This window comes from Mobula hypostoma, chromosome 23, assembly GCF_963921235.1.
Source record: "Mobula hypostoma chromosome 23, sMobHyp1.1, whole genome shotgun sequence".
NCBI lineage: Eukaryota > Metazoa > Chordata > Chondrichthyes > Myliobatiformes > Myliobatidae > Mobula > Mobula hypostoma.
This window is the reverse complement of record NC_086119.1, coordinates 39,919,270-39,931,523: the sequence shown is the minus strand read 5'-3', so window position 1 is coordinate 39,931,523 and position 12,254 is coordinate 39,919,270. Positions and strand designations below refer to the sequence as shown.

The window sequence follows — 12,254 nt, the reverse complement described above, 5'->3', positions numbered from 1 at the left end:
AAAATTTTTGAGCGTTCCCAGACCCAAAAAGTAACCTACCAAATCATAACAAATAGCAGATAAAATCAGAATCGGGAAGGTTTAGCCAAAAAAGCGATCTGCGGAAAAAAAAATCAGCATGTACACGCATGCGCACACACCTGCCCGCGCAAGGCTTCACGGTCATGGTAGTCTTTCTCGGGGTAAACACAAGTTTAAAGCGGGCGCCTTTTTTCGAAAAAGTGAAAATCCTCTTCGGATTTCTTCCGGTTAGCGAAAACAGGTACTAATGTAAGTCATTCATAAGAGCGAAGTGGTGTAAAGCAAACTTTCATAAAACGGGGGCACCTGTATTTAGTACTAGGAGTCACTGTTGCAAAATAAGGGATCACCCATTTAAGGCAGAGAGGAAGTGATTCCACCCCCCGCCCCCAGAGGATCATAAACTGTTACAATTTTCTTCCTCAAAAGAAAACAGGAGTTTTTGAACATTTTAAAGGAGAATTAGATAAGAATCTTGATAAACAGGGAGCAAAAGATTAGGCAGGTAGAAGGGAATGTGTTTTGTTTACAAGGAAATCAGTCTTGACCTTATCACAGTTAGTGCATTGCTTTACAGCGCCAACGATCCCAAGCATGGTTCTATTCCTGCTGCTGTCTGTAAAGAGATTGTACATTCTCCCCGTGACCACGTGGGTTTCCTCTGGGTGCTCTGGTTTCCTCCTGCATTCCAACGACATGCAGGTTAGCATTAATAAGTTCTGGACATGCTATGTTGGCACCAGAAACATGGCGACATTTGTGGACTGTCCCCACTGCACCCCTAAACTGTGCTGGTCGTTTATGCAAAAGGCGCATTTCATTTTATTTTTCCATGTACATGTAACAAACAAAGATCACCTTTAAAGCTTTAAATAGTCAGCTAGGCTCAAGGGACACGTGGCTTATTCCTGTTTCTAGTTTGTATATCTGTATACATACATCTCTTCGGAAAAAATAGTAATTACTAAATTCAACTAAGGCTGAAAGTCATTACGCTGCTTGGAGGGATATGTGGCATAGAGTCAGTGGCTACTTGAGTACACCTGTACATTTATGCAAATATCTTATCAGCCAATCGTGACAGCAACTCCGAATCAGAATTCTCTAGAAATTTGTAATAAAACTGATTCTGATTTGCTGTCACGTAATTGGCTGATAAGATATTTGCATTAATGAGCAGGTGTACAGATGTACTTAATAAAGTTGCCACTGAGTTTATGCCACACCTCTCTCCAAGCAGCATAATGACTTCCAGCTTTGGTTGAATTTAGTAATGCAAACATGGTCAAATCAGTTGCTTTTCAGACCAAACATCAGAATGGGAAAGAAATGTGATCTTAATGACTCTGACTGTAGAATGACTGTTGGTGCCAGATGAGGTGGTTTGAGTATCTCAGAAACTACTGATCTCCTGGGATTTTTGTGCAGAGAACGGTGTGAAAAACAACAAAAAAAGAGTGAGTGGCAGTTCTGCTGTGAAAACGCCTCATTAATGAGGGAGGCCAGAGGAGAACGGCCAGGCTGGTTCAAGCTGACAGGAAGGCGACAGTAATTCAAACAACCATACGTTACAACAATGGTGTGCAGAAGAGCATCTCTGAATGCAGAACATGTCCAACTTTGAAGTGGATGGGCTACAGCAGCAGAAGATCACACTGGGTTCCACTAAAGTGGTCACTGAGTGAATATAAAACTTTATTTAGGCCACATTTGGAGTATAGTGTGCAGTTCTAGATGCCATACTATGAAACGAATGTGCAGGCTTGGTAAAGATGCAGAAGAGGCTCACCAGGACGTGGTCTGGATCAGAGTGTACCAGCTATAAGGGTAGTTTGGACAAACTGGGATTGTTTTCACCTGATATCCTGATAGAAGTAAATAAAGTTATAAGAAGCAGAGATGCCTAAGAAGAACATGGTGGCCCGCCTCAATGACTACCATCCAGTAACACTTACATCCACTGTGATGAAGCGCTTTGAGAGGTTGGTGATGAAACCCATCAACTCCTGCCTGAGAAGTGACTTGGACCCACTCCAGTTTGCTTATGGGAGCAGCGGGTCCACAGCAGATGCCATCTCATTGACCCTAGCCTCAATACCGCCTTGTGCAATTTGATGCTCGTTTTCCTCATATGCAGACCACAGTCAGTTCGGACTGGCAGCAACATCTCCTCCACAATCTCCATCAGCACCAGAGCACCACAAGGCTGTGTGCTTAGTCCCCCTGCTCTACTCACTTCATACTTATGACTGAAGTTAAACGTAGCTCCAATGCCATTTTTAAGTTTGCTGATGACATCGTTAATGTTGGCCAAATCAAAGGTGGTGATGAATCAGCCTATAGGGGAGAGACTGAAAATCAGGCTGAGTGATGCCACAACAACAACCTCTCTCTCAATGTGTAAGCAAGACCAAGGAGCTGATTATCGATTTCAGGAGGAGGAAACCAGAGGACTATGAGCCAATCAATCCTCATTGGGGCATCAGAGGTGGAGAGGGTCAGCAACTTTAAATTCCTCGCTGTTATCATTTCAGAGGACCTGTCCTGGGCCTAGCATGTAAATGCAATTATGAAGAAAGCGCAGCAGTGCCTCTACTTCCTTAGAAGTTAGCGAAGATTTGGCATGGCAACTAAAACTTTGACAAACTTCTATAGATGTGTGGTGGAGAATATATTGACTGGCTGCAGCACAGCCTGGTAAGAGAAACACCAATGCCCTCAAATGGAAAATCGTAGAAAAAGTACCGGATATAGCCCAGTCCATCACAGGTAAGGCCCTCCCCGCTATCAAACAGATTTACATGGAGCTTCGTCGCAGGAAAGCAGCATCCATCGTCAGGGACCCCCACCACCCAAGGTCATCTTCTTTTCTTCATGCTACCATCAGAAAGAAGGTTCAGAAGGATCGGGGCTCACACCACCAGGTCCAGTAACAGTTACTAACCCTCATCCGCCCGGTCCAGTAACAGTTACTAACCCTCATCCGCCAGGTCCAGTAACAGTTACTAACCCTCAGCCACCAGGTCCAGTAACAGTTACTAACCCTCAGCCACCAGGTCCAGTAATAGTCACTAACCCTCAGCCACCAGGTCCAGTAACAGTTACTAACCCTCAGCCACCAGGTCCAGTAATAGTTACTACCCCTCAACCACAGGGGATAACTCCACTCAACTTCACTTGGCACATCACTGAACTGTTCCCACAACCAATGGACTCACTTTCAAGGACTCTTCATCTCACGATCTCGATATTTATAGCTTATTTATTTATTATTAATACTTTTTTTCCTTCTATCTTTTTGCATTTGCCCAGTTTGTTGTCTTTTGCCACACTGAACGCCTGCCCTGGCGGGGTGGGCTTTCATTGATTCTATTATGGTTATTGGATTTACTAAGTATGCCCACAAGAAAATGAATCTCAGGGTTGTATATGGTGACGTACATATACTTTGATAATACATTGACTTTGAACTTTGATACAGATCAGGTAGATAGTCGGTTTTAATCCCCACAGTAGAAAGGTAAACCATTAGGAAGTTTAGGACAGCGGTCCCCAACCACCGGGCCGCGGACCGGTACCGGGCCGCAGAGCATGCGCTACTGGGCCGCGAGGAAACAATATGATTTGGCGATATGAGTCAGCTGCACCTTTCCTCATTCCCTGTCACGCCCACTGATCAGCCATTACGCATACGAGGTCATGACCCGCGCGTCATCCGTGTCAGGGTGGGAAGGAGATCAACTCCTCGAGCTTGCAAATGACGACGGGCTGAAAAGTATGTTTGACATAACATCTCTGCCGGCATTTTGGATCAAAGTCAAGGCTAAATATCCTGAGATAGCCACAAAAGCACTGAAAACGTTGCTTCCATTTCCAACGTATCTCTGCGATGAATGCAACGAAAACCAAATTGCGGAATAGACTCGACATAAGGAACCCCCTTCGAGTATCGCTGTCTCCCGTCACCCCTCAATAGGACCGTGTTGTTGCAGAGAAACAAGCCCAGGGCTCCCACTGATTCAGCGATATTGGTGTGTTGCAATGATTTTATATATTTATACGGGGAAAATATGTGCTGTGTGTTTAATATCCAAATGTTACTAAAAATGTTATGATGCTATTGACTTATAAGTGACCGTATAACAATTACAGCACAGAAACAGGCCATCTCGGCCCTGCTAGTCCGTGCAGAACGCTACTTTCACCTAGTCCCGCCGACCTGCACTCAGCCCATAACCCTCCATTCCTTTCCTGTCCATATACCTATCCAATTTTTCTTTAAATGATAATATCGAACCTGCCTCTACCACTTCTACTGGAAGTTTGTTCAACACTTACTTCAAGCTCCCCTGATAATTGACTTATCACTATATTCATGCGAGGAAAATATGCGCTGTGTGTTTAATATTAAATTCATTAGATAAACCCTTTTAGAAACAAAATTGAGTGTATTACCCACTTATCACCTATATTCCAGTAGTGATTAACACCCACCCCCACGAACAGAATCGCCAAAAAGGATTTGCTGGTGGGGGGAATCAGCAGGTCAAGACGCGCATGCGCACTGGTGCATGTGCAAGGCTTCATGGTCATTGTAGTCTTTCTGGGTAAACAACGCATTTGACTGCTACGCTTGTCCGCTGGCAACCCCACCCCCCCGGTCGGCCGGTCCGCAAGAATATTGTCAATATTAAACCGGTCCGCAATGCAAAAAAGGTTGGGGACCCCTGGTTTAGGAGAGAATGAAGGTAATATAGAACATAAAACACAGAAATTTACAGTGCATTACAGGCCCTTCGGCCCACAATGTTGTGCCAACCATGTAACCTACTCTGGAAACTGCCTAGAATTTCCCTGGTGCATAGCCCTCTATTTTTCTAAGCTCCATGTACCTATCTGAGAGGCTCTTAAAAGACCCTAATGTATCCACCTCCACTACCGTTGCTGGCAGTGCATTCCACACACCCACCACACTGTGTGAAAAACTTACTCCTGACATCCCCTTGGTACCTATTTCCAATCACCTTAAAACTATGCCCCCTTGTGTTATCCATTTCAGCCCTGGGAAAAAGCCTCTGGCTATCCACACAATCAATGCCCCTCATTATCTTATACACTTCTATCAGGTCAGCTCTCATCCTCCATCGCTCCAAGGAGAAAAGGCCAAGTACATTCTCATAAGGTACACCATCCTGTCCAGGCAACATCCTTGTAAATCTCCTCTGCACTCTCTCTATGGTATCTACATCCTTCCTGTAATGAGGTGACCAGAACTGAACACAGTACTCCAAGTGGGGTCTGATCAAGGTCTTATATAGCTGTAACATTAGCTCACGGCTCCTGAACTCAATTCCACGGTTGATGAATGCCAACACATCATACAGCTTCTAACAACACTGTCAACCTGCGGAGCAGCTTTAAGTGTCCTATCGACACTGACCCCAATATCTCTCAGATCTTCCACACTGCCAAGAGTCTTACCATTTATATTATATTCTATCTTCAAATTGGACCTACCACAATGAACCACTTCACACTTATCTGGGTTGAAGTCCATCTGCCATTTCTCCGCCCAGTTCTGCATCCTATTGATATCCCTCTGTAACCTCTGACAACCCTCCACACTATCTACTACACCCCCAACCTTTGTGTCATCAACACAATGTGAGGCGAGTTTGTTTCTTTTTAATACACATAGAGTGGTGTCTGAAACATGCCGCCAGGAGAGGTTGTAGAAACAGATACAATAGCAATGTTTAAGAGGCACTTATGAAAGCACATGAACAGGCAGTGAATGGAGAGCTAGACCATAGACAGGCAGATGAGATTAATTTAATTTGACACCATGGGCAGCACAGATACTGTGAGCCAAAGAGCCCGTTCCTGCACTGTTTTATGTTCTATAAGTTGTGGCCATTTCCCAACTCCTAATTACACCTGTAGAAGCTCCTGAAACACCATCAAATTTCCACGTCAATAGAGGCCTCCCAGACCAGAAAACTTGGGGGAATTCATCAAGCTCGTGGCTACTCAAATACTCCCACCTGAGTTAGGATGACCTGCGACAAGCGCGAGCATCTTTTCCATCACAATTACCCGATCCAAGCTGGAGCTTTGAGCTCACAGCCTTTTGTCTCAGATTCAAGGGAGGGAGAAATGAAGCCTCAGAAAAATCAAACTAACACAAAGGTGTTAATCCATTTGATTAAGCAGTATGAAAACAAATTTAAAACATTCCCAGGCAAAGGACTTTAGTCTCTTAAGTGCTTAATTTGATGTCTTCACAGCTCACAATCAGGCTAATAAAAGTGGAATGTAATTTAAACTATCAATTATCTCAGAGCATCTGTCTGCAGGTATAAATAGCCCACATAATAATGTTGATTCCCTCTCCTTTAACATTCTGTTAACATTATGGCTGGGTCAGATTTGAGACTGCCTGCTCACATTTGGGTCTTCTAACATTTGGACATCACTATAATTTTAAAGTGACAAAATATCGATAAACACGAGAAAGTCTGTACACTTTCAAAATCCAGAGCAGCACACACAAAATGCTGGAGGAACTCAGCAGGTCAGGCAGCATCGATGGAAACGAATAAACAGTCGACGTTTCAGGCCGAGAACCTACTTTGGTATTGAGAAGGCAGGGGAAGATGCCAGAATAAAAAGGTGGAGGGAAATAAAGATGGCTGTTTGAATATTCAAGATCCCATACAACAGAAAATAACTTATCCCCAGTTTTTAGGGTTACTGATTGTGTTGTTGGGTTAAAAACCAGGAAAGGGGATACAAGGGCTCTAGCTTTGTCAAAATCTTACCTCAGATTCTTCTTCCTTTTTGACCATATCTCTTTGCAGGTGTTCCAGTGCAGACTTGGGGCTACGTCTCTCCAGGTACGCAGCTGTGGAGACAGGAAGTAAACTCAGTCAGAAGATCACAGCAGTAAATATAATTCTTACACAAAGAAACATCACCAGCGCGGAGTTCCATTTCTGCAGAGTTCTATCATCTCACTAGATTGGGAACAAATGTATGAATTCACCTGGTGGCAGTTTGACCACTTTGAAAGACTGAGAATCATTACCACCTGAAAGGTCACTGTGATAATCCTTCATCCAACAAATCTCCAAAGTTCATCAAAGTTGCTGGGGAACACAGCAGGCCAGGCAACATCTCTAGTTAGAGGTACAGTTGACGTTTCGGGCCGAGACCCTTCATCAGGTCTCGGCCCGAAACGTCGACTGTACCTCTTCCTAGAGATGCTGCCTGGCCTGCTGCGTTCACCAGCAACTTGATGTGTGTTGCTTGAATTTCCAGCATCTGCAGAATTCCTCGTGTTTAAATCTCCAAAGTTGACTATTTACTCTTTTCCTAGATGTTGCCTGACCTACTGAGTTTCGTGTGTGTTGCTCCAAAGTATATCATTAGATTTCATTTGACAATCTTTACTGAGGACTGAGGATGTGTGATTCAGCAAAGGAGATGGGTAACTAGGCATAACAGTGCAAGAAGCCTCAAACATAGAGGTAAGAATGGGGATGGGATGAGGAATTATTGTCTGGTAACAGAAGCTCAGGGTCACTCTTGGGATAAGTCCCACAAAATGATCAGCAGCATACACAAAATACTAGAAAAACTCAGTAGGTCAGACAGCACCTATGGAAATGAATAAACAGTCAACATTTCGGGCCAAGACACTTCTTCAGAGGTGGTACAGACAGGGGAAGATGCCAGAATAAAAAGGTGGGGAGGGGGAAGGAGGACTAGCTGGGAGATAGGTGAAGCCAGGTGGTGTGTGAAAGGTAAAGGACTGCAGAAGGAGGAATTTGATAGGAGAGTGGACCATAGGAGAAAGGGAAGAAGGAGAGGCACCAGGGGGAGGGTGATAGGCAGGTGAGGTGAAGAGGTAAGAGGCCAGAGTGGGGAATAGAAAACAGGAAGAGGAGGGAAAAACACAAAATTGATGTTCATACCATCAAGTTGGATACTATCTAGACGGAACATGACGCATTGCTCCTCCACCCTAAAAGTGGCCTTATCATGGCAAAAGACAAGGCCATGGACTGACATGTTGGAATAGGAATGGGGATAGGAATTAAAATAGCTGGCCTCAAGGAAATTCCATTTTTTTGTGGATGGCTAAACTGCATTTGGTTTCTTGAATGTAGAGGGACCACATCGTGAACTCCAAATCCTTGAAGCAGAAGTGATTTGGCATCTTACCTGGAAAGACTGATTGAGTTACTGGGAAAGGAAAAGGTGAAAGGGCAGGAAGTGTAGTGGCCTGACACTTTAATTCACCATCCCAATCTCACTCTGACCTTTGCTCATGGACTTTTGCACTCTTTCAATAAATGCCAATGTAAGCATGAGAAACAACACTTCCTTTTTTTTTGTCTAGGCATTTTGCACCCTGCATGACTCAGTGCTGAATTCTCCAATCACAAACAACAGTGAATCTGCAGATGCTGGAAATCCAAGCAACACACACAAAATGCTGGAGGAACTCAGCAGGCCAGGCAGCATCTACGGAAGAAAGTCCAGTTTTTGTTTCGGGTGAAGGATCTTGACTGTACTCTTTTCCATGGAAGCTGCCTGGCCTGCTGAGTTCCTCCAGCATTTTGTGTGTGTTGCTGAATTCTCCAACTTTGGATAATTCGCCGTTTCTTACTCTTTGTATCAGTTCTGGCCACCTTTCCTGCCGTTGTTTTTTCCTCTTTATCTTTCATTTCTATAATCTATTACACAGAATTTACAACATCGGCAACTCGCTGAGCAAAGGAGCTAATTAATCTTTTAATGAAACACATTATTTCACCCTGTCAGAGAAATTCCCTTTGTTCCACCCCCCACCCTTCCCTACTTTCTCTGCCTACTAACATGCTTCTCCAGTCCTGATGAAGGGTCTCAGTCCGAAACGTCGACTGTACTCTTTTCCATAGATGCTGCCTGGCCTGCTGAGTTCCTCCTGCATTTTGTGTGTGTTGCTCTGGATTTTCTCGTGTTTATGCTTCTCTCTTTCTCAGCCCGATGAAGGGTCTCAGACCTGAAATGTTAAGTTTCTCTCTCCGCAGAGGCTACCTGACCTGCAGAGTTTCTGTTCCAGCTCATTTCAGATTACCAGAGCGTGTAGCTTTTCCAAAGCCGCTTGTGCTCAGTGTATGCAGGCTGGAACTGGCAACCCTTCAGCACTTCCAACCTGCCACTAGTACATGCATGAATGAACTGACAAGTCCTCAGTGCCTGCAGCCTTTTCAATGCCCGTTTCTTTTGGACGAATGAATCTCTAAACTGTCAATTTATCACCAAGGTCTGAGCTGTGAACCCATTTAAGAACAATAAACTGCCTATCATTTACGCTGTCCTCATCCCTGTGATAGGTGGTGCTGATTAACTGTGTAACTGAAGCAGGCAACTGTTTAACACAGAGGAAGGGAGTAGAACAAACAAACAGCACTGAATATATTCACTATTATATCAATGGTGTGTTATTGATGGAAAAGCTAAAAATTAACCAATCAATGCTTCTTCACGCCTTGAAATATAAGGGAAAAAGCCGCAAGAACATTGCAACACACACAAAACACTGGAAGGACTCAGCATCTATGGAAAAGAGTATCGTCAACGTTTCGAGCCAAGGCCCTTCAGCAGTCCTGCTGCCTGGCCTGCTGTGTTCCACCAGCATTTTGTGCGTGTTGCTTGAATTTCCAGCATCTGCAGACCTTCTCTTGTTTGCAAAAACATTGCTTTTCAAATGCACCTTCTGTTATTACATGTGCAAAACTTAGGCAAAGTACATACAAAGTCCCACTAATTAATTATTAAACAAATTCTACTGGAATGGGTTACACTAGGAGAAACAGGGTGTAGTCCTGAAGAGATTTCATTGGTACTTTGACACTGGTTGAAGTAGTATACAGTTTATGTTAACAAATTTCATGACATATGTTGGTGATATTAAAACCTGATTCTGATGCGTCAAATCCTGTATACAGTTTATGGGAAGATTATGATTGTGGGATTAGTGTGATTTCAGATACCACACAAAATTCCAGGCTTGCTTTCCTTGGAAAAGAAGGCCTCATTGTGATTCAGATTGATTGAGATTTTGAAAAATTGATTAAGGGAAATTATTCCTGACAGCAAATGGTCAAACCCCAATGGGCTGGCTTAAAGAAAGGAAATTTGAGGAGGGATACAGGAACACACGCGCCAAAAGGTTTGATAATTAAAACCAACATGCCTGCTGCACCACCCAATTCTCTGATATTAAATCCTCAGCATCTATTCCATCCACACTATCTGCTCCTTCCACTAAACTGATAACTAGTGACATCATGTTCTTGATATTCCTGATTAATAAATTACCCTTTCTCTCCATTCCTTCCACTCTACCATCAGCAGACATTTTTTTTACTGACTTAGCAGATGGCAAAGCATTTTAGCAATTTGAAGAGACTTTTAGAAACATGGCCATTCCAAAAGTGAGTGCTGAATCTGCAGAACAGAATGAGAGTTTATCATCAGATTACGGTCTCTGAACAGCGCTGCAAGCCTGAAGCCCTGAACTTGGAGGTACCTCATGACTACAGCTGGGACTGGAGCAGATGGGAATAACTATAAAGTGGGAGACAATAATGAGGAGATAATGAGGGTATGTTTGTGCAGTCGTTCTGCAATGCACCGGGGAAATTCCACGAAGTGCCCACAAAATGAGCACCACCATGATTGCCATCTGTTTCTCCGACCTCACCCATCTGCTTTACGGCACCCTCCGTGTTCCTCGTGCAACCTCTACTGTCACATTTTCTTGTTCCAACAAGCTTCGGCTGTCTCTCCATGCCAAACAATCAAATCAGCACAGGCTTGATGCCAGCGTCAATGCTCCCCTCTTGGCTCAAAGGCAACCATAGGCAGTCGTCAGCCTTGTTTCAGAGAATTGCTCTGGGTTTTAGGCCAGCCCCTTTAATTGATTACTAGATGGTCAATGAATATGCAAGCCCAACCAACAAAAGAGGAAACCAAAAGATACAATTCCAACAGTTTTTGGACAGCACAGCGACACAACCAGTAGGGCAGCTGTCACACAGCTCCAGTGAGTTGGGTTCAATCCTGACCCTGGGTGCTACATGTGTGGAGGCTGGATATGCTCTCACATCCCAAAGATATGTAGTTTGGTAAGTTAATTGGGCTCTGTACATTCCCCTTTTATGTAGAATTAAGGGGTTGAAATTGATGACAGTGTGGGAACAGATAAAGAAGCTGAGAGATATAGAGGATTAGTAAAGGCAGATGTTTGGTCAGCATAGGCTCTTAGACTATGTGCATAGTGGAAATGTGGTGTTTATATACCTATCAACGAAACGTCAAAGAAGGAGGGTGCCCACCTGATGACCCCGATGACGTACCTACCCTCCCTCCTTGTCACCACTCCAAGCCCACTGCCAACATCGAGAGTGCCAATTTACCATAGGGATTGAAACATCAAGTCCTAGTAGCTCCACTGCCTAAGTGGAACAGTGGCTACATTACTGGTTTGGTAAAAAAGCAGTAATGGTGCCTTATCCATTTAACAGTGAAAATACCATTATATTAATGGAATAAAAATCAAGATGTCTAGACCTGTAATACAGGACCTTCAATTCAATCTTAACCTTTCTATTCTGATCTTTTGAATTTGTACGTAGAGCAGTACAGCAGCGTACAGGCCCTTTGGCCCACGTTGTCGTGCTGACCCATGCAAGTCTACGCCTTGATCAATCTAATTCCAAGATCAATCTAGCCTTCCTACACAGTTCAGAATCCTCCATTTTTCTAACATCCATGTGTTTATCTGAGTTTTCTCCCCCCAAAAGTCCCCACAAACAACAGTGTGTTCTCTGTAAAAAAAAACCTACCTCTGACGACTCTCCTAAACTTTCCTCTATTCACATTAAATAGGACGTCATCTGGTATTGACCATTGGTGACCCAGATAAAGTTACTGGAGTTTCACTCTGTTCATGCCTCTCATAATCCTATAGACCTCTATCAAGTTGTCTTTTATCCTCCTTCGCTCCAAAGAGAAAAGTTCTAGCTCAGCCAACCTTTCCTCATAATACATGCTCTCTAATTCAGGCAGCATCCTGGTAAATCCTGTCTTCACCCTCTCTAAGGTTACCACAAACTTCCTAAGACGTGGCAACCAGAATTGAACAAAATATTCGAAGTGAGATCTAAGCAGGGTTTTAT

General features: G+C 43.7%; 1 protein-coding gene across 1 annotated transcript in view; it reads right to left on the bottom strand.

The window, feature by feature from the left end:
- Positions 1–12,254, bottom strand: part of vps37d (VPS37D subunit of ESCRT-I) — a 56,349-nt gene that overhangs the window by 15,725 nt on the left and 28,370 nt on the right. The window contains exon 3 of the mRNA XM_063031973.1: positions 6,843–6,925. Coding sequence (XP_062888043.1) covers positions 6,843–6,925 — 83 coding nt within the window. The remainder of the gene's footprint in view (positions 1–6,842; positions 6,926–12,254) is intronic.